This window comes from Eptatretus burgeri, chromosome 10, assembly GCF_056783735.1.
Source record: "Eptatretus burgeri isolate ZD-2024b chromosome 10, Ebu_testis_v1, whole genome shotgun sequence".
In the NCBI taxonomy this organism is placed as follows: domain Eukaryota; kingdom Metazoa; phylum Chordata; class Myxini; order Myxiniformes; family Myxinidae; genus Eptatretus; species Eptatretus burgeri.
The window spans coordinates 71,555,054-71,579,286 of NC_140970.1; the positions used below are offsets into that span (position 1 = coordinate 71,555,054).

At 43.2% G+C, this 24,233-nt stretch overlaps 1 protein-coding gene across 2 annotated transcripts in view; it reads left to right on the forward strand.

Moving 5' to 3' along the window:
- Nucleotides 1-14,891, forward strand: part of LOC147018846 (uncharacterized) — a 39,009-nt gene extending 24,118 nt beyond the window's left edge. For both annotated transcript variants that reach the window (XM_085898917.1, XM_085898918.1), the window contains one exon: nt 10,547-14,891. In XM_085898917.1, the coding sequence (XP_085755043.1) occupies nt 10,547-13,389 (2,843 nt within the window). In that variant the 3' untranslated portion in view covers nt 13,390-14,891. The remainder of the gene's footprint in view (nt 1-10,546) is intronic.
- Nucleotides 14,892-24,233: the final 9,342 nt, after the last annotated feature.

The following is a 24,233-nucleotide window of genomic DNA, read 5'->3' on the forward strand; positions in this document are numbered from 1 at the left end:
GCTTAAGTGGCCCGTGTCCGAAGTCGACCTGCGGCGAGGTGCGATCGCCCGGTCTACCCTCCGCGTGGGTACTTAGGTAGGTCGGGTCGGCGAGCAACCCTATCCCACGCGGGGGCTGATTGGCTCGATCGCGGTGAGACCGAAAGGTCCACCCGTGACTGGTTCCCGGCGTTAGTCCGAGAGGGTCACGACTGGATTGTCCGTCCGGTGGGCGACGTGCCGCGATTCGAGTTACGTGGCCGTCAGCACGCCGGCGGGCGCGAATACCGCAACAATATATATATATATATATATATATATATATATATATATATATATATATATATATATATATATATATATATATATATACACATATACATATATATATATATATACACATATACATATATATATATATATATCCATCCATTGGGACCATACTCTGTGTCGAGCGTTGGTGCTGCTTCAGCAGTCTCCTTGGCTATTAGTGTAGTAGATAGTAGAAAAATCCTGCAAATTATGATACAAGCATCAAATTTGGCATTTCTGTTCTGCAGGGCTTTCTGATCAAATCTGCCCGATTGGCCATTTGAAAATCTAAATTTTTAAAAATCTGAAGAAAAAAAAAAAACTTCAAGAAATTTGAAGTCACAGCTGGCTGAAATTCTTGAAGTGCAAGTGAACATCCCAGACAGAGAACCAAGGTGAGATGCAGTCATCATTGATGGCTCAGCACTTGATTATCAATGCCCTACCTCCACACACTTCAAAGATATTTGATGACTATGCTAAAGAAGACATCATCCCAAAGGTGGAATCCTATGGTGCCAGGTACGAGAGGGTGGACGTAGTGTTTGATGTGTACAAGAAGTCAAGTCTGAAGTCCGAGGCAAGGTCGAAAAGGGGGCAAGGAATCCGAAGAAGAGTTACAGGAACCAGTAAGACCCCAAGTAACTGGAGAAGCTTTCTTCGAAATGACAGCAACAAGACTGAGCTGTTTCACTTCCTTGCGGAAAAGCTGTGTGAAGGACAGACGACAAGCACAGTCATTGTCACAAAAGGAGAAGATGCCATTAGCAATACAAGGAAGTCACTGGATGCTGTGTCTCCATGTCATCACGAAGAAGCTGACACTCGAATATTTGTACACGCCAGGGATGCAACGACGGATGGTCGCAAGTCCATTATCATTAAGGCTAATGACACGGACGTACTAGTCATAGCAATATCTGCACTGTCATCATTACAGGAACTAGGTCTTGAGAACATGTGGATTGCCTTTGGCCAAGGAGCCAAGGCGCGATGGATTCCAGTCCATGAGGTAGTTTCTGCAATAGGGCCTGAGAAAGCTTGAGGGATCCCATACTTCCATGCGTTCACTGGATGTGACGTCGTGTCTGCCTTCCGCGGTAAAGGGAAGAAAACTGCATGGCAGACTTGGCACGTCTTTGATGATGTTTCTGAAACATTCACCAATCTCAGCCAGCATTCAAGATTGATTCGTGATCTTGACTTTTGGAAGTTTTTATTTTTTTTTTGTAATTTTTCAAAAGTTGGATTTTCAAATGGCCAATCAGGCAGATTTCATTAGAATCCCCTGGAGAACAAATATGCCAAATTTGATGCTTGTATCATCATTTGCACAATTCCTCTCAAAATTGCTGTTATCTGCCCCACTATATTGGGCACAATCCTGGACGAGTCGACACTCCGACACAGTATACCAGCAAGCTGGTACTCATTTTGCCGACTTCGGAAGGATGACAGGCCGAGTTCGCCCCACCTGGTATTAATTCAACAGCTGAGTGGGATTTGAACTCAGGACCTTGAGATCCCAATCCCACCACCCTAACCATTAAGCCAACACCAGGTGTGTGCGTGTGTGTGTATATATATATATATATATATATATATATATATGTATATCTATATATATATATATATATATATATCTATGTATATATCTATGTATCTATATATATATATCTATGTATCTATATGTATATATATATGTATCTATATGTATATATATGTATATATATATATGTATATATATATATATATATATATATATATATATATATATATATATGTATCTATATATATATATATATATATATATATATATATATATATATATATATGTATCTATATATATACATACATATACATATTTATATGAACAGATGATTGGTACGACAGAACTTTAATATGGATACAAACAAACACGACATAATAATGACCAAAGCTTTTCGTGCTGCACTCTTCGGAGTAAAAAATCACAAGTGAAGAAGGAAGTGAAGGCACGTGCTTTATATGCAGGTCTCAATAAGGTAGACGCTGATTAGTTCTACCGTAATGATGTCACGGTTAATCCGAATGCCCATTGGTCGGCTCATCATCTTCACCTCAAGCCCCCATTGGCTGGAGCAGAGTTCGTCGATTATTTACGTTTGCAACCACATCCTGGAAATAGGGGGGATGGGTTTCACATGTACATATTGTTGCGGATCCGGGGTGGCGGGATTGTCACCCGACTCTTGGCGCCACCCTCACCACCACCATCTCCGGGGTTTATAACGCCGGCTGCCTTGGCACAGGCCTCGGGTCATGCATCTTCAATTGCGATACCAATTTAATCCTGGACCTTACCAGCTGGGGAAATAGAACCCCCGGTTACAGACTGACTGTCAGATGCCGAGTGTTTTCTGCCAGTCTGTAACCATTTTGGTTATTTACACCAATTGAACGGATCGTTCCTCGACGTGACACGCATTAATCCATAGCAGCAACTTCATACGAACCAACCAGATTTATTGGGGAACATCGGGGAACACAACACAATCAAAATATTCACGACAATGTTTTAATTAATCTATAACCCGTTCTTAACTGGGGAACTATGGAATACGGCTTTTGAAGGGGTCCCTACCGAGATATGCCTTAAACATGCAGACAAGACAGACAGACAGCATGCAGACAAGACAGAGAACTTGGTGATGTTTCATGGACGAGAGGAAAGTGTCAAAAGTACGAATGTCGCTCGTAACAAGCCGAAGACCACGGATTCGAGCCCAAGCTCGAACACACCATGTGGCGAGATGGTGCTCGCCTTCCTTTTTTGAAATTTCAATCAAAATTTCTTGCATCCCCGTTTGACCTGCTTCTTTGGCTCATTGGAAGGGGAGTGAGGGAACGAATCCCTCATTTCCCATTACATGACCCCGCCACCTTTCCGTCACGGCTCAAAGGGGTCACGTCTCAATTGGGGTTGTGGTCCACCCCTCCTTTTCTCCAGGGTTCGCGGAAGTCAGGTAAACCCCAATCGGTGGAATGGCCTCCCCCTCATCTCCAGCATTCACGGAAATGAGGTAAATCCCAATCGGGGGAACGGCCTCCCCCTCTTCTCCATAACTCCCTGAAGACAGATAAACCCCATTCAGCTAGCCAAACCACTCGTGTGCTCAGAAAGGTTTGAAGACCAAGTGACACACGCCAGTGCCACTTGCTACTCATCTGCACTCCACTCGAAAGTTCCTGTGAGGCTGATAGAGAAATTAAAATCCAATTTCTAAAGACTGCTCCTGGATGCAGCACCTCCAACTCTGTAAGAACCCATGCGGAGCTGTCCATTATGGTTTCCGTCCCTTGGCTCAAGTTCTGTCCTGGTGGCATTTTTATTTCCCCTTGCACCTCTAACCTATTTCCTATGTCACCAATCATTCCACGCTCAGGACTCCCACACACAGCAGGCTGTACACACTCCAAGGTTATGTGTTGACATTCCACACCTTCAACCTTGCCTGTGTACTGATCAACTGCCTCGCACTCCAGGGCTACATTCTCGACTGCCAGGTGAATACCCACACACACGTTTCGGCCTCGGCAGCACATACCGGTGCTGTCATCTTGACTGTGGGCTCACAGCATTCGTTCACAGGAACTCCACACACACACTCAGGGGTCACGCATACGTGTACCCCATCGGACAGAGTCTCTTCATTAACATAAAATTCAATTTCTACCTTAAGCTCATCGTCCGCACCATGTATGCATGTACCCACGTACCTGCTTTGTTCCAGTCACCTCTGTCCGGTCGCTTCTCTCCAGCAGGTTGCTCATCATCGGTTCGCCATACTCCTCTGGGGCTGTCAGCTCCACATGCTGGACCTGCTCAAAATGTGTTTCATTCGTCAACAACCCAACATGCTCCTTCAATGTCTCCTTCACCAGGGTTTGCTCTAATTGTGGTGTCATCCGACGAGTGATGTCAATCAAGTTCCGCACCACGAACATTACTCCCTGTGGTGACGTCACACATCCCACATTATTGTGCTGTTCTACTTCCTGGCTCCATTTTCTTTCCCATTTGAGTCGTTCTTCCTCTGAGCCTTTTTAGTTGTTCGTTATCTTTCCTGAGTTTTTCCATCTCCGCGTACTCCAACCTTGCTCTCTCCTTCAGTTGGTCAGTTTCAAATTCGTTTTCTTTTTGTTTTTTATCCCACTGTCTCTCTTGTTCCTCATTCTCCAATCTTGTCATTTCCTTCAATTGGCTGATTTCCCTTTCCTGCTTCATTCCTTATTCTTTCACCATCTCCGTGTACTCCAACCTTGCTTTCTCCTTTTGTTGTTCAATTTCAAATCTATGTTCTTTTTGTTTTCTATCCCACTGTCTCTCATGTTCCTCATTCTCCAATCTCATCATCTCTCTCAATTGGTTGATCTCCCTTTCCTGCTTCATTCGTTATTTTTTCACTACTCTTCCTTCCATCTCATTCTTTAATCTTTCCTTGGCTTCAAGCTGTTCGATCTGCACAGTGTGGTTCCTTAACATTTCATTCTCCGTTCTCTTTCTTTCCTCACTTTACATCCTCAGCTCGTTTTGTAATTCCCTCTCTTTATTTTGGTGTTTCTGTAACTCAGAAGCTTTTTTCCATATTTCCTCTATCAATTTGCATGCTTCCTCCCTCATTTCATCCATTCTCTCACCGTATGTCTTCCTCATCTCCGCACCACTTTCCAATGCTTCCCTCCTCATTTCGTCCCTTTTCTTACTGTATTCCTTCAGTTGTTCCTGAAATTCCTTTTTTGTATCTTCTGTTCTAGGCTTTCTCTTATCTGATTGCCTGTTCGTACCTTTTCCTTCAGTAGTTCCAATTCCAAATCGTGTTCCCGTTTTTCCTCTTCCAGCTTTGTTTTCCATTCTTCTTCCAAGTTCTCCCTATCCCGGGAGTTACTAATTTGCTCCTCCTCCATTCTTTCGTTCAGTTCGCTCTTCTCTTGTTCCAACTCATGGGTACTCCACTCTACTTCCCTCATTTCTCCCTGAAGTTCTTCGAACTGTCTTGTCTTTTCCAACAATTCTTCCTTCCTTTGCTCCAGATATTTCTCTCCTCTTTTTATCTTCTGTTCTCGGCTTTCTCTTATCTGATTGCCTGGTCTTACCTTTTCCATCAGTTGTTCCAATTCCAAATCATGTTCACATTTTTCCTTTTCTAGCTTTTTTTTCCATTCTTCCTTCAAGCTCTTCCTATCCTGGGAGATACCAAATGCTCTTCCTCTATTCTTTTGTTCAGTTTGCTCTTCTCATATTCCAACTGATGGGTAAACAACACTCCTTTATTCTTTTCTCCACATAGTTCGTCGACTCTGTTTGCTAAGTCCTCCTTCAGCCACCGAATTCGTTCCCGTACATCGGCCAATTGTTGTGACCCACCGTACACATCCTTTTTCTGAAGCTCGTCTGCGTGCCGTTGTGCCTCGTCCAATTCAATTTGTACCTCCTTTATATAATTCTCATAACGCCTCACCTGTTCCAAGGCATCCCCCAATTGTATCTGAAGCTTGCCAATGTTCGAGTAGTCATCCTGCCACGCCTGCCATGACGCATGCCGTGACCACGTTGTTTGAACCGGTGGCTGGGATCCTCCGCCTCGTGTTGTGCCGTTCGTTGCGCTATTATTCGCCCACTCACACTTCGTGTCGCGCCAAGGTGGAGCCGCGCCACCATTTTGCAACTCCATTTTCTTTATAATTTCCAAGTTTTTCACCCAATCCGCTCAAAATAAAATCAAATTTGTGAGCGTCGTTTTTTTTTGTTTTTCTTTTTATTCTCGCGCATCTCGCAACCAATGTCCGGAGTGCGAAATGCACCATAGGTCCAAATATCCCGCTCCCGACTTCAAACTGTTGAGGATTCAGACGGTGAAGTTCGACGGGTGTCAGCTCCAATCCGTAGCCATTTTTTTTCTCTTCGGGCAGATTTATTCCTCGGCGCGTCCACGTGTTAATTCAAAGCAAATTTTGACCGTTTGCTTTTTGCTTTTTTTTTTTACGAATCGGGCAGATTTATTCCTCTGGGGCACATTGGGGAAACACAACACAAGCAAAATATTCACGACAGTTTTAATCAATCTATAACCCGTTCTTAACAAGGGAACTACGGGTTTTGAGGGGGGTCCCCACCGAGATATGCCTTAAACAACATGCAGACAAGACAGACAGACAGCATGCAGACAAGACAGAGTACTTGGTGATGTTTCATGGACGAGAGGAAAGTGTCAAAAGCACGAATGTCGCTCGTAACAAGCCGATGCTCACGGATTCGAGCCCAAGCTCGAACACGCCACGTGGCGAGACGGCGCTCGTGGCCTCAAAACAGACTGCCGTTTTTGTAATTCTCCCAAAACTGAACCACTCCAAGAGGTCTCCATTCGCTGCCAAGGGCAGACAGACCTCCTGCAGTCCTTTCCCTGCCTTTCCTTCGGCCCTGGCTCGCTTCTCCAGGCCACAGAAGGCAGGCCCGGCGTGCCCAAGTCCAATTTCTCTCCCAGCAGAATCACCACTGTCTCTTCTTCGTTCGCTTGCTTCCAAGCCACTGGCTCCTCCCCTTAGCTCCACCTCCCTCTCCAGGCCACTCCCCCTTAGCCGACTGGGCGGGGCCTATCGTCCGGAGAGGGGAAGGAAGAAGAGGGAGGTCTCGATCCACCACCACCGCACAAACAATCAACAGCCTCTTCATCTCCCAACACACATGTAACGTCCATTTTACCGAACAGCCAAGCTAAACATGCATTTAATGGGGGATCTGAGCTAATCCTATATTTTGTAGCCTCCATTAGGGCCATTTCCGTAACAATATATACACACATAGAAAAACACATATACACACACACACACACACACACACACACACACACACACACACACACACACACACACACACACACACACACACACTGTTACGAATCTGGAAACCATGTGCACTCAACATTCAGGTCCCAAAGTTAGTTATGCCGGTAAGTACGTGTGTCGTCAAGACCCCATCCTTTTGTTTAGCGGGAAGATTAAATGTGTGTGTTGTGACGTCTTTAGTTAGGTTTTACATCCAACGAGCCATCCCAACCTGCCCATCACGCGCTATCACCAACCGTTGGCTGCTCGTACCTTCACTTGCCGAGAGGGGGCCTCACGGTTCCCGTCCACGGCTCGTAGTTCTTGTATGGGTTTTCAGCATTGACCCTGTTACTCTTACTCTTCGAGAGCGGAGCCACGTGGAGAATGTAGGGTCTCCGAAGGGGTGCGGCCCCGGAGGGGTGCGGCCATGGGCCAATGAGAGACAGACAGCGAGATGATTCTCGCCAAGGCCCCTCCCCATGTGGGAGGAGATATATCCCCGAGCAGACTCGTTTCTCGGTGGTTGTGGTCGTGATCGTTGTCGTTGGCGTTGTCGCGAGGAGTTCTCTGGACTCCGACCATTCACCACCCGAGCTCCGCCACGAACCACGAGCGACTGGGACCAGGTAGACGACCATTGGCAGGTGCCGCAGCATGGAGTACCCCCCTTTCTCCGATGGCCAGGTACCCAACCGAACTCTGACCCCCAGCTCGTCTCTCTCATGGGCTGGAGGGTTCAATAAAGGACAATGGGGTTTTCTTTTCTTTTTGTGTGTGTGTCTGCATGTGGGCCCGTCTGTAAGTAGAACTGAATAAGTGTTTTTGGATCATTGTAAATACTGCACTGCATATTCGCTTTAAGTCTCACCTCTCTTGTCTTTTATTTACTGTAAATCAATTTCTTAGAAACGTTCCCAGTTCGTTTTTGTCCTTTCTTTATTTGGACAAGCATGGTCCGAATCTGAGTTCAGACAGGGTTTCCTCCCTGATAATCCATTAATCGTAGCTGGAACGTCCTGGGCAGGCCCGCTCGACTCCACCGTAGCTGGTAGAGTGATCCGGTTCGGCCAGACATTTCGAGGGCGTGAATCCCCGGTAGCCAAGACTGCGTGGTTACTTAGGTATATGGGATCTGGACAATTAACTCTTCGCCACGCGGTCGAGATATTGGCGTTTCACGGTCGATTAATCGACCCGCCGGCTTCGGAGTTATCCGGAGCGACGGTCTATAAATTCCGGGGAGTCTGGTGGGAGACGGCGTAAACTTCCCCACCTTGCGGTCGTTCTCGCCACCAACCCCCGGTCCACAATAAATAAATAAATATATATATATATATATATATATATATATAATGACCCCCCCCCCCCCCCCGTCAAGACCGATATATTCACACGACCCATCTATGCAATCGGTTTCAAACACAGTCCATGGACCTCGATGCAGTGATTGCTGATGGAGGTGGTCATACCCAGTATTGAGATTGCGACTTCCATGTTGGATCCCTCAATAAAAGTATTCGCCACAACACAGCATTACGTGATTAGGTAACAATTAAATGGACATGCAATTATTCGGCATTTATGTCTGTCAGAGGTTTGCACCTCATCTGTGTCCCATAAATAGATATCAACAACAATTACATGTTGTTGTTTTTTTTAGGAAGAGAGTATATTATTCATCCCCATGTAGCTCAGCACCATTACTCAGGACTGCATTATTCATTCATCTCATAACCCCCTCTTGTTCGATTATCCATCCCCATGTAAAACAGACACCCCTATCGAGCTCAGGACATGTTCTATTTCTATGTGTATGTATATATGTATATATATATATATATATATATATATATATATATATATATATATACATACATACATGTGTATATCCTTAAGGGTTTCATATTTTCTTTTTCTGCCCTAAGCAGTTTGCATTGTTATGAATAATCTTTAATCACAAAATAATCATGAAAGCAACTTCCAAGTTCCAACAAATAACTTTTACAACTTCACATTCTCGATTTACGTACATAAACCAGTCATTAAAGTTGGGATAATTTGCTTGTAATAATTCCTGATACACCTTGCTCAGGAGAATATAGTTCTCAAGCAGATGAAAGCCGTACCAAATATAAATAAATAATAATATATAAAATGACCGTTTTTTACAGCCATTTTTCCCTGCTATGCAGGGGTTTGGCTTTTTGTGAGGCAATGTTTTATGGCCGGATGCCCTTCCTGACGCCAACCCTGGTCACCTCTTACGACACACAGGGATATGGTACACCTATTCTAACCGGGGTATACACCGGGACCAGTACACTGGTACTCATTTCGCCGACCTCGGAAGGATGACAGGCTGAGTCAACCCCCTGGTGTTAATTCAGCAGCCAACGGGGCTTGAACTCAAGACACTGGGATCCCAAGCCGCCACCCTAACCACTAAGCCAACACCAGGCTTTCGTACCAAATATAAATGGTTCTTCCAAAGAGATTATAACCATGAAGTAATCTTTCAGTAAGTATCAAATTGATATCTGACATCAGGCCCTCGTTTCCTCATCGTATTGGCGTGCTCCAAAAATACACGACTGCAGAACAATATGGTCTCACGTCACACCCGTATATAGTAAACCCGCAGTCGGAGTGACAGTGATACGTGCCCTTGCTACCGTTATATCTCAGCTCGTTCCGGTCCAGACAACAGCCATTCTGGCCGGACTGGCACTCCAAGCACAGGGTGGGCCATGGAACTCGAATCGCCTGATGTGAGTGAAAATCTCCTAGGTTTGTTGGGTTTAAAAATATAAAAAAATTGCTATGGTGAAAGGATTCAACGAATCTATTTTAAATAATAAAGGTTCAACTTGGTGTTTATTAATTTTTCACGGTACGTGTTATCACAGGCTTTTTAAAGTTTGCATTCCGCAGTGTCTGGCTTTATGTGTGGTCAAATTCCATGCATGAATCAGCATTCTAGTGTTGTTTTCACCTCGATTATTTATCCACGTTTTTCTTGTGTTTGTTACTTTTGATTGCCAGAGTTGTGAAGAAAGAAAAAAAACGTTTGTACTGGGTTTTCCTCTTTGACTCACTGATACCTGGACATTTACGCACTCTCTTGCTATGGTATAACCTAATTTGGACAAACACAACAGTCAATAAAATAAGAAAATTTATAAAGGTCTGAGGGGATGCTTTTTCGGCCAACAAGTTGTTAATCGTCAACCATGCTTTAGAAACTATGAACTATTCTCTGTTTTATGTTAAAACCCGAAATTTTGCATAAATATTGTTTCCATGCGTGAAAAGAGTATCAACAAAAATGTACTATCGGTTATATTTGCGGGAATGTTGTAATCAGATTTGTTTTCCACATTGTGCACAGAGCCGAACCGAAGTGAGAACTCTTCAGAGAAGCAAGTGAAGGAAGCCAAAAGCAGGTGCAAGACCATTGCATCGCTCCTTACTGCTTCTCCCAACCCAAACTCGCGTGGTGTGCTTATGTTCAAGAAGCGGAGACAGAGAGCTAAAAAGTTTACTCTCACCAGCTTTGGAAACATTGAGAAGGTCGCATGTGCTGGAGCAACAGAAGGAACGGATGAAGATTCTCTCCCCACAACAAGTGAGTCTGAACTAGAAGAAGAAGAAGATATAAAGGAGCGGCGTGAAGCAGACGGATCAAAATTCGAATCCATCCGTAGTGTGCCGGAAATTGTGCCACACCTGGTAACTGAAGCTAAACTTGAAAGTGACTTTGGAAATCTGGAGGACACTGCGATGATGGTACAGCAGAACTTGGAGAAAACTCAAATGTGTAATGGGACAACAGAAGCACGAAGTGATGAGTGGGTGTTTTATGGTATTGATGAGAGTGGTGCTGCAGTGTTGAACAATGCAGAGCAAGCTCAAACAAGGACTGCAGAAATGGAGTCACCACAACTACAGCAAATCCACCCTCAAATATCCCAACGTTCTCAGTGCAAAGAAACTCATGAAGAAGGAAACCAGCAGGTGACAGTTGGTAAAACACCACCCTCAAATGCCATGACTCTTCCATGTTCTGATTATCAGTCGACACATTTTCAAGCGTATGGACTTGGAACCTTGAGTAATGTAACACTGAAAGCCCCACTTAGTTGCACTTCCACAACTGGTGGCATCAAGTGCATACCAGCTCTACAGGTGCTTAATAGGACAGCCAGACCTTTCACTCCAGGAGTTGCACAAGAAGCAGCAGGAACTCCACTCGGTCCACTTTCACAAAGGTCCAAGCAAATTCAAGCAATGCAACCCCAGAGCCATGGAAAAAGTTTCCCATCTGAGCAAGCCACACAAAATTCAGAACGAATTTGCAATAATAGTATTCCCGGTACTGTATCCACCAAGGTCCAAAATGCGAAATCAACCAGCTCTAAGCACTGCACTTCCCAAAAACCGGCTGCTCCAATACAAACAAATGTTGAGCTTCAAGTCCAACCTCTGGCGAGTGCTGTGAGGATGCATCGTCCTGCTACGCCCCTTCAAAAACATACTCATGAAGCACTGAGCACATCACAAGATGTACCCAGAACAATTAAGGTGGATAGTGGGATAAAAGAACCTCAACAAACCCAAAGGTCATCATCTCATCCCATTTGTCCTTCATCAGTTTCTAAAAGCATCTTGACATCTTCCCTGAATAGAAATGTATTTTCTGATGGAGATGATAAACCTGCAATGATCACTTCATTACATATATCTGACTCCCCCTCACCTCAAAAGGATCCCACCTCTGATGGCAGTACAGTCACACCTTTCTCTCCAGAGCCACCTCCTGAAATCTCATCCAGAGAACAGCGAATCATCATCCCAGCAGCATGTACGGGTATTCTTCAAGAAGTGAAAAAACGTAACGCGAGACACCCAGACAAAACTAAGATGTTTACATTCAAGGAAGTCCAAAAGAACTCTCCAAATCCAGAGCTCCTGTCCCTTGTGCAAAATATTGATGATAAAGGAAAAGGTCTGGATGTTGAACATGAAGACGACTCTTTGGGCTTGGGTGCTGAGGCAGCCAATTTCAGCCAGGTACACAAAGCGAATAAATCTCCTCCACCTGTTGCCCCAAAACCTGTGACAATGACCCATCAGGATTCGCCAAAGATATACAACTCTCATTCGACATCAGTTAGTCCAGGAACTGCTCAAAACTGTGCTCCAGCCATAGGAAGCCCACTTGCTCAGTCAGTGGCCGAGAGCTATACATTTGGTGCCACAACACGGGTAAGACCATCACTTGCAAAGAAGATCACTCCACCACCTTCTCCATCGGTGCTCTCATGCAGAATTGCAGAGATGAAAGGAAAAGGTGCCAAGCTCTTTGCAAAGTGCCAAAATCGCATGGAAAGGTTTGTGGTGGGTAATATTCCTGAAGACCTCATGGTCAATGGCCGTGGTCCTTCTCCCACTCCTTCATTGCCAGCTTCCTGGAAGTACTCATCACAGATCCGTGCTCCACCACCCATATGTTATAACCCTATCTTATCACCATTCTACCCACCTGCTGCTGCAGCTAAGGGCACACAAGGTGGAGGTATGACCATGACAGCAACAAGACCACCAGGGAAGGGTAAAGGTGGCTCAAAGTGCAAGATGGAGAAGATGGAAATAATGAAACATCAACCATATCAGCTCAACTCAGCCATGTTCACTTACTCTTCCAAAAACACGGCCAAGGTGAAAGCCGTTCCCCAGTTGCCTGCCTCAACTCAGCCAGTTGCTGAACCATGTGGAAGCTACTCCAATGTCCATCAGAAACCTCCTGTCAGTGTCACATCACAGTTGCAAATGGAAGTTCGTGGGGTGCCAGCATCTCAGAATGTCAACTCTGAATCTGCTATTATCATATTGCCACAAAAGCAACAAGACTGTCAATCTACAGTTCCTGTGCAATCTCCTTCCTTAATTCAAAAGCAGGCACATTTTGGACATCTTCAAAACCAGTCACAACGCTCTGTTCCTTGTGTAACGACTCGACAAGGCCCTGTCACGGCGATAGTGAGCCCTGTTAAGGCAACCACCACGGACGAACGACAACTTGGCAGGGTCGGCCCGACTCCTTTTTTAGTGGGCCTTGACCACTCAGCCAGACAGAGCCCATCTTTCTACCAAGCTCCAAGACCAACTTTCTCAGCCAAAGCAACCGGCGTGAAGCCACATGTGTGGCAGCCACAGGCAGGACAACCCTGAAAAAAAAAACACCGGAGCTCTATACTGATATATCCTTCTCATTGTTTGTACCTGCAGCAATATACATTTAATATTGCATTAGAATTTGCAAAATAAAATTAAAAAAAATATATATATATATATATACCGGACTGATCAATATCCATGTTGAATTTGATCATTATAACATTGTTCAATTGTCATGGCTGTCATTATTAACGTGAAAAAAAAAATGTACACTCTCTGCAGGAGAATTGGACACCCTATAGAATATAGATCATGTATGAATTTGTATGAAGAACGCTCAAAAAAATTCCAGAAATGAGATACTTACAATGACCCCAGACATGCCAAAAAAGAAGGTCCTGGACCATTGTGAGTAATCCCATTCATAAACCTTTTGAACGTTCCTCCCACAAATGATATAATTACATTCGTAAATGCAGTCCAAGTAAGAGTAACCTTTGTTATCGGTCGTGCACTATGTGCTACATGATGAAAAAAAGGATTAATTTTAAGTGATTGTATTTTTTTTTTTTTTTTGCTCAGTTAAACAGCACGTTTGTGTTTTTCATGAGGTCGATGCATGTAACAACCACAAGATGCGTGAGTGCGTTTTCATCAAAGTCCACCATTGTAATTGCTGTATTTATCTCTTAACTATAAATGTGACATTTAAATAGCCCAATGAGAAAATAGCATTTCTGTGAGTACGAAATGTGATCTTGTTCAAGAAAGATTGTGCTTTTCATGGCAACACGACAGAGATACGCACTCGCCGAGCTCAAGTGTGCTTTTGTATGTAAACGAGGCAGCAAAGCGAAATGATCTTTGATCTCTCTTCGTCGACTTGAAGCGTTTTTTGGAAAAGTTTCCCAAGGCATGCCCTGTTCTTTACTTATTTTAAACGCATTTATCAGTTCAAGAGGCAGTGGGTATCATGTACGAAGTGCGCGCGGAGAGTGGATGCAAGTGAGAGGAGGAGTTCGAATATACCTGTTCATTTCGATGTGATGTGGAGTGAGTGCGTGGCACGTGATTGAACTGCCACAGCAAGATGCACTTCAAATGTTTTCTTTTTTTTCACATTTTGATGCACTTTGAAAAAGATTTGAGGGCATCTATATTTGTGGTAGACAGTGAAAATTTGATTTGAGGAAAAGAAGGGGGGGCAGGGTGAGGGGTTTAAGGAGGAAGGGATGAAACATGGGTACGGAGGTTGGAAGAGATAGGAGTCGAGGGATGGAAAGCCAAAATTATGAGCTGTATGAACAGTTTGGGAGGGAGGGAAGGTTGTGGGAAGGCGTTAAAATTCCACCATTTTTGTACGTATAATATGCAGATGATTTTTTTGGTAACAAACTAGTCAAACTCAAAGTATGCTGTGAATAGGTGAGTGGGTTCTGTGTTAATAACAGTTTCAGTTTCCATTTGTGTTCTTTTATTATCAGGAACTGAATCCAGAGTTGGGAAAGTTTCTTTTTTGTTTGAAGCATGAAAGTAAACCATAAACTCAAATCTCATTTTCTGCTTTTTTATTTTTTATTTTTTATTTTTTTTACATCGGTATCAATCTCACATCCAGTCACATCCATGAATATATTACTGTCAGTTTACTGATTGGGTCGTTGACGGGATAGCTGAGAGGTAGCTTCACCCTTGAGCTGTCTACACTGGATTGCATTCCCAATCAGATCAGAAATAAGCGTCCTATTGCTTTGCAGAATTACAGGTAGGGGTGTTGCATCAATGAGTATGCCTTCTATTAGAGTGAGACCGAGCTGAGTGCCGCTTCTGCCAACATCGGATGTCTTTTGCAAGAATAGACCATTGTAAGCTGGAACCCTGTCGTGAACACCAACAAGTGCTAACAGACGGGATGCCCATTTTAACATCCATCCGAGGGACAGCACACGCATTGATGAACCACCCTACCTATGAAACACCAGAATGACAGTTTTTAGCTGGATCAGGGTTCGAACCCATGCAAGACACTCAGAGGTGACTGTGCATACCTCTAAAGTCTAAACTATCTTTGTCAAACTCCTACGAATGGATACAAACCACATTTCTCATGAGCCCTTTCTAAGTATAAAGTATGTGTCAAGTCACTATAATGGCTTTGTGTGGAGAAAATCCTGAGACAGATTGTGTTGATGGAACAGATAAGACTCTTTCATCACAAATAATCTCCTTACATAACTAGAGTTCATAGAACACATTACCCTGCGCTGTCTTGAGAAACAAGCGACAAATATGATTAGTTGTGACGACGTAAAATGCCATAATATCCTCACAAATCTCACACTCTCACTATGTCTCTCCGAAAGGACCGTTTGGAACCCCCCACACCCCATCCACTTTCTCAACAATCCTCTGGAAGAAGTCCTTTCTTTCAAGCTTCTGGGTCACTCTCTGCCATGATTTTTCCTGGGAAAGCCACATTTCAAACCCAGCCTACAAAGCCAGTCGCCGACTGGGAATCCTCCGTCGTGCAAAATCCTTCCTCGGCCCACCTGAGCTCCTGACCACATACAAAGCTTTCGTCCACAGCCTGATGGAGTACTGCTCTCCCCTCTGGGCTGGTGCTCCTGCCTTCCCCCTTTCTCGGCTTCACGCTGTGGAAACCAAGGCATTCCAGATCATTGGTATCTCCCGTGATGAGGCTGAGTCATTGGGTCTCTCACTCTCTCACCACAGACAAGTTGGTGGTCTTTCTGTCTTCTGCCATCTCCTCTCCGGGTTCACCCCCCCACTCCCACGCTCTGTCTGAGATATGTCCACCCCCCATATTTCTGCAAGGTGCTCAAGGTCCGTCAGCAACCCCCTTCTGGTAAAACTACCAAAATCACAAATCACTGCTCAACTTCACTCTTTCATTCCTCTTTTTTCCCACCTTTGGAATAAACTCCCTCTCTCTATTCAATCCCATTCTTCCCTCCAGGCCTTCAAAACAGCTGTTCACTACCACCTCTTATCGTCCCCCATCCAAATCCTCGATCTTTTCTACCCCCGTTAATCCACCCAAAAACCCACCTCCTTCAAATTCCCTGCTTTCCTTCCTGAAAGTCCCTGTAATGTCCATCTTGTATTCCCCATGTACCCCACCCCAATCGCTCTCCCTTCCACAGATCTCCTAATGTCTCTGTCCCCCACTGTTTTGTCCTTTCCACTCCCACCCCTCTTGTCTCATGCCCCCCTTGCTGTGCATCGTTGTGTGTTAGCTCTCATACGAGCCTCGACAAGGTATACAAAAAAAAAAGTACTGCACTGTAAAACGGAATAGTTTTGAAAGTGCCAAAAAGGCGATTTGTGTTCTTCATGTTCAAGTATATAATTGAATTGAAATAAAATAAAGATTTTTAAGGTTGTAGAAAGGAATAATCCCGGAAGCAGTTTACAGCTGTTGATGCAGCGTCTTTTACGCCACTCTATCCAACACGTTACAATAGTCCGTCGTGCCAGTTGTTTGTGTCCTTTATGACATCCTCAAAAACAGTAAGTTTCTTGTATGGAATAATTTTCAATTTTGTTTGACTTCCAGACAGGCAGATGAAATTAAAAAAAAAAAAATCTCACTCCTCTCTGAGAATGAGTGATCGGGACGAATTCAAAGTACTGCTAAACTACAGGTTTGTTTTCCAAATATAATATTCAATTGAAATCAAGTTGTTTCTCAATGATAAACTAACACTTGTAGACAGAACGACAGAAGATAAACAGACAAAAGTGAAGCAACTGCTAAACCCTGCTTTTTGCTTCGTGTGCGTGGGATAATAAGACAGTTAGTGGGATCGCAGGCGAGCACACAGTACAGTTTGTTAAGCCTTGTATTCCTTGGAACGCCACTGAAGGAAGAGCAGCTGTATGCAAGCCTTACGTGTGTTCAGTGTGACACGTCATGGAGGATTGAACAGGTGTATCCCTGGGGCCTCGAGATGTATAAACAAGTTTTGTGGCGTGATGAGTCTGCATACACCAGTGTTTCTCAAGGTGGGGCGTGGCAATATTTTGGTGGGGAATGAGGATTCAGAATTAATGAAAGAATATATGATCGCTGTCAAGAGAAGGAGAGAGAGAAAGCTAAGAGAAATCGACTGGAAATCACGAAACGTGGTGATTTAAGGCTGAAACTGACAAAATTGGTTCCTCGAATCAAACAAATCTGCAGTCAGCGTCAAGGGCAGGGCTCCCATTGAAGTGAGTAGCAATTGAATAAAATTTGCAATAAAGTTTTAATAAAGCCTCTTGAATACAAATGTAGTATTTACTGTAGTGTCTCCAATCATGGAGGGGCGTACGATTTTTTTGAAAATCAAAGTGGGGCGTGGGACAAAAAAGGTTGAGAAACACTGGCATACACATTATTGAAGTCTCCTCAAAGGGTGTGAGAGATATTATTTAAAGGCTAATCAATAATAACTTCAAAATCTGAAATAACTCGGGAACACACCGTGTGAGAAATGCTGTGCAATTCAATCATAAATTGACAGTAGACGTTTGATTAACCCCAAGTCCTTGCAACATATTTTACTCCCTAATCTTACCAACTGGGGTCTTTTCGGACCCCAACTCAAAAACCACTCAATTTCACGAAATCTGCCGAAGTTTCACATCAATGAGGAAACATAGCTCTTTTGATTGGATGATGTTTTAGTGATAAAGTAAACACATTTGCATAAGAATAAAATAAAAATTGGAGAACTTGCTCTACAAATACCATATGTAGTAATCATATATGCACAAAAAAAAATGAACAAAAAACAACACTGGGGTCTTTTTGGACCCCAGAAAGGATTTGCTTGTAGCTCTGTGTGGCAAGGTGGGATCTTAAAACATCATATATATTTATTACCGGCACATACAGGTAAACAAACTAATAAAACAAGAAATATATTGTTAAACCAATACAGAAAGAACATATCAAAATGTGTGCCTGGGGTCTAAAAACGACCCCTGTTGGAAGGACTGGGGTTAATGGTTCAGACTTGTGATCAGGCAGGGCATGGGATGACCGAACAAGACATTGAAAGGTTTTCATACATGGATTGTGTGTATACAGTTGGTCCTCACTTAACGTCATAGTTGCGGTCTCGTAAAATGAGACTTTAAGGGAAACAACGTTAAGCGAATCACATTTTCCAGTGAAAAAAATATTAATTTATTAATTTATTTAAAGACAAGGATGGCTGTCCATTTGCCCATTCGCTGTGTGAGGATAGGTGCATTGTGATTGGCTTCTGGCAAGATTATCGTATAGGCTCATTAAAAGCTGATATTCCAAATCTGATTCCATATTTGAAGATTGCAACTCATTGCCTGAATAATTATGTCGAAATCTCGAGTTAAATTGGATAAAAATTCGGAAAAAACGATTTCTTCCGAACCCGATATCGTTAAATAATTAATACGCTTGCGGAAGGAAAAGTAAAGCAGATCTAAAAGGTAATTTTTTTCACTTTTAAATGTAATTATTGTATATCTGATTTGATATTTTTACATTTTTAATGTATAACTACAACATGGAATTTCAGGCTGCCCACACTTGCCTCTAAGCTGTCTCGACTGGGTTGGAATCCCACCCCAGCTATAAAATGCCAACCTGGTGTTTCACAGACTGGGTGAATCATTAATGTGTGTGTTGTCCCCCTAATGGACATTAAACTGGGCGTTGGTGGATGTTAAGATCCTCGCAGTGTCCTTCATGAAGAGTGGGTGAGCTATCGCCGGCACTGTGGCCAAATTACAAATTCCTGCCCGAAATTCTGCTAGGAAGGCAATGACAAACCACCTAGTATATAACCCTTGCTCAGGAAACTGCTTCCTTGGGACAGACGCTCAGCATCGAGTATGGTACGGTACATATCAAATCTAATAAATAAAAGCAACAACTGAATAACGAATGTGAAAAATAAATGAAAAGGAAATTAAAGCCATTTAAAAAGGATAGAACATTGACATATGGAGGGGGATGAAGAGAGGGGAGGGAGACAGGGGAATGGGGAGAGGGGAGTGGGGAGTGGGGCAGAGATAGGGGAGTGGGGCAGAGACAAGGGAGTGGGGGAGAATGAGGGGAAGGGGGAGAATTGAGAGAGAGGAGGAAAAAGAAGGGGGGGAGAGAGTGGGGAAGAGGGGGGGATAGGGAGGATTGAGGGGCGGGGGGGGGGTTAGGAAGAAGTTTCCTTCTGTATCCATCCTGTCCATCCCATTCCTCCCTACCCCATTGTTTATCCAATTCTCTCTATTTTATCCTGCAACTCCACTGTTGGTGTCTGCTCACTACCCTCGCTACTATTCCTTTTATCCTCTTACATCATCATCTGTTTCCCATTGACGGCGCCGCTTCTCGGCTGCATTGAAAAGCTCAACATTCACTTTTGAACTGACGAGCGAACAGGCATGAGTCGTGTTGATGCCAAATATTATTTCGCATCCAGGATATTTTACAATGTTTTTAGACAAATCCAACCTCTGCTATCCTATGTTGCACCACAATTTTGCGGTTGGTGGTATCAGTAGCTCAGAGTTTTAGCTCTGAGTGAAACCAAGAGTACAACACAATTGACCTTATTAAAATCACATTAAATATTGTTTAAATTGATAGATTAACTTTAAATTTTCCTGACAACTGGGACGGTACTCTTCCTAGTTAATATATAAACTGGAGTAAGGTTCTTTTGGACATTTCTCATCATCAAAAAAAACATTAAAAGTTGAAATACATACTCAACATGTATTGTACATTCCGAAATGAAATAACATTTTAAAATAAAAGAAGTTTTTAAATAAGATAAAGCTCACCAGTGATGGGTGTGGAGGTTGTTTGTGGAGGTGGGACTGGGTGGAGAGGCGAACGAGAGAGTTGATGGGACAGCCAAAGTGCTCTCCCAATATCAACCACTCGTTTTCCAGCATCAGAATGCTTTAAAACTTCACTTAACTTCTTAACTAATTGTTTAACTTGTTTTCTTATTACCGGACTCACTGCAATCACTTATTGAACATTTTGAATCGTCCTTATAGGGGGATTGAATCACGTTTCAAACAACATCAAAATGGTGTGATACAAATGTTCTATCCATCCATCCATTGGGACCGTACTCTGTGCAGAGCGTTGGTGCTGCTGAAGCAGTCTCCTTGGCTATTGGGCACAATCCTGGACGGGTCGCCATTCCGACACAGGATACCAGCAAGCTGGTACTCATTTTGCCGACCTCAGAAGGATGACAGGCAGTTTCAACCCCAACTGGTATTAATTCAACAGCTGAGCAGCATTTGAATTCAGGATCCTTGGATCCCAAGCCCACCACCCTAACCATTAAGCTCACACCAAGTTATATACAAATGTTCAGCATCTACATATGCCTCTAGGTCTATGTGACACGAAATAGTTCACTGTGGCCCACTGGCAAATGACATAATAGCGAACATGGCGATGTTAATATATGTTCTCTATTGTATCCGTGCGACGTTATAACGAAACAACGTTAACCAAATCAACGTTGAGTGAGGAATTACTGTATCCAGAAGATATGAAGATCAAAGCAAGGTAATGGATAGACGTTAAGCAATATAATACATGCAAAGAGTAGAGGAAGTCGTTTCAAGAAGTTACTTAGAAAAAGGCAGAATATAATAATGAATTAACTTCCAAGGAAGTTCAACACAGGAGGAGGCCACTTGGCCCATCAAGCCTGGGCAATCGTTGCCAACCTATGTTTTTTTTTTGATGGACATCAAGCAAGGAAGGAGCACATAACATTTTTAGTCTTTGCTTTGACTCGACCGGAGTTCAAACTACATTGAACAAGGTGGGTAGGGAGGAGAGGGGAATACAACACATTTATTCAATTTGGAGGACAACATTGAGGAGTAAGATAAGAGGTGTTAAAATCCGACAGGATGGTGCACAGATGGTGTGCATGGTGCACTTACATCTCAGCTGTCTTGTTTGAGTTTGATACCACACCGCCACCTTGTGTCATCCCTGGGCCACTCCTTACCCACATGTTTTTCTTCTTTTTTTCACCCCAGTTGTTAGTGTCGGGTCTTTTGTAACAAAATGAGGTGCCATGAGATTTGCATGTTAATTCTTAACACCATAGTTAATTTTGTCGAGGAATATGTTCCGATTCAGGAAAAAAATGATGGCATCTTTTCTTTTTTTTCTAAGCTATTTGAGTGAATTTTTTCAGGTCGTTTGTGACATCCCCTAAATGGTGGGATGCGGTCTTTTTAAACGTTTGAAAACTCAGCAAAATGATGCAGAAAATATCCCTGCATAATTCAAGACCATGCTTCCTAAAAGAAAATGTTCTGAAGCTACTATTGCAACTACCATTGTGTTGCAACTGTCATACTGACAAATCAATCGTAATTTTAAAATGCTACACTGTGTATATTCCGTATAAAATGCACTAACTTTACCAATCGTATCAAAACACATCACATGTCAAAAACTAGAACGGCCACTAGGTGGAGAGCGTCCCTCCGCAAGGCTGAACAGTTTACTTCTTTTCTTTTTATCCCACCGATAGGCTGGATCTGGATGCGGACGTGAACCAAAATCGAAATTGCTTGATCTTGTCACATACCTAACTCATCCTCCAGGTTTTATCACAACTCGTCCACAACTTTTGAGATATCATGCTTTATATCGTTTTTGGCCCCATCTCTCAATGGTGAAGAATCACTGAAAAAAATTTAATATCGGATCTGTATCTTCACTAAAATCGAATGAATACACACCCAACCTGTCCACCAAGTTTTGTCCGAATCCGTTGGCAACGTTTTGAGATTTCGTGCTATATATCGTTTTTGACCCTTTCGTGCGGGGTCATATTGAGCAAAATGGGGTCCCGTGGTATGGGAAAAATTATGGTGCCATTTTGTTTCTCAGCAATTGAGTGTTTTGTTTTTTTCAGGTCATTTGTGACACCCCCTAAATGGCGAGATACCGTCTTGTAAATGTTTTCAACTTTTTTTTAATTTCAGGGTAAACCTGGGCATGTAGCATATCAAATGAAAGCTCTCGCCATCACACAAACTAATTCACAAAGGATGAGGGCATAAATGCTTAATTCAGTGACCTACATGCATTAATAATGAAAAATAATACTTTTTGAACGCATTACTCCTGTTAACGATCAAGTGCAATATTCTAGTTCCTGTGCTAACTTGTTTGGCCAGCTTCTGCCTTCAGTATATTATTGTTGAAGAATTAAGTAAGAGGAAACATCATGTCCAGGACGAGTACAAACACAATCAGTGATGCTGATATTCTCATTTAAAGTTTTAGATCGCTGATTTAATGTATATATTTGTTGTTGGTGAACTCTTGGTGATTAGGTGATGGGATTAGTAACCGAACTAGATCAAGCATACAGATATATCATTTGGGCATTGGAAGTGGTGGTGGTGGTGGTGGTGGTAGAAGCAGCACAGACACTTCCACAACAGATTAACTAATAAATAATGCAGAGTCCACAAGTCCGTGTGACTGGTTCGGCCACAAAATGGCCTCGTATTGAGAATGACTTCACCCGTTGCCTAAAATGTCAAAGTACAGTACTGGTGGAACAATGGTAATGAAGCCAAAGATGGACTTGAATGAACGATTCATGAATTGCACAAGAGAACGAGCTATATATGGGGATACTGACTTTATTCCGAAAAACAAAAGACTTGAAAGTGTTTCGAAGGAGGATCTTACATTAAGTACATTGCTCAAATGTACAGACTCAAGAAGTCCGACACAGAGATCTGGCTCAAATTTGAAAAAAAGAAACTTTCGTGTTCGCAAAACTAAAGCACCATTCTGTAGCATTGGTGTGGATCATGCAATCAAGCATGGAAACCACATGATAAAAATTAAGCATGTACCGAAATGTGCGCATGTGATGCAGAGGATGAAAAGTGCCGATACACGTCCCGTGAAACATTCCCTTCCGAAGATGAATCCGATGAAGATGTGAATGATGATTGTTAATATAGCAACGAATATAGTGACTCCAGATAGTAACTGCAGAATCTACACAGTAACTATGGTGAATATGCCTTTAATATGATAACAAATGGTACAAATGTTTGATAATTTTTGTTACATGTTATTACAAAATGTCCATAAACACAGCTATCAAATTTGTGATATTTTTCTATTAATATTGTTGTGGTTACCAAATTCGCAAACCACCATTCAGGTCCCTTAGGTGAGGTATCTCGGCAAGTATATGTGTAGTTAGGCCCAAACCCGTTGTCTAGTGGGAATACATGTCATTTATACGTGCTGCGACTCTTCAGGATAGCCGTTTTTCTTTTACTATCTTTATTTTGGACCAACCGCCATGATTACCACCACAACCACAACATCAACCACCAACCACAACGCCGCTTCACCACAACCGCCACGACCTTCACGTCACACCTCGCAACCGTAGCATCGCCACCGTTCTTGCCCCGCTGTGGGTACCGGTGTTGGACTCGTGCAGGGCGCACGTTGAACAGCGTGTACAAAATCACGGATTTTGTGCTTCAAAAACGACACACGCCCACTTTTTGCCGTCCAATCGGTGAGCGAGGGGCGATTTGGCCCCGCCTCCAGAACGATCGATATATGCAAATTTGTGGATCAAAAAGCCTTCACGCCCACTTTTTCTCGGGCCAATGGGGAGCGAGGTGAAAGGTCAAAGGGAGGGGGTCAAAGGCGAAGCTACGGGGGGATAAAAGGACCGTGTTCGTCAGTCAGAGCCGTGTGGAAGTCTGGAGCCCGAAGCCTGCAGTAGCTGGAGAGTCCAACGAGGAGAGTCCAACGAGGAGAGTCCAAAGAAGAGTCCAACGGGAGAGTCCAAAGAAGAGTCCAGAGTCGG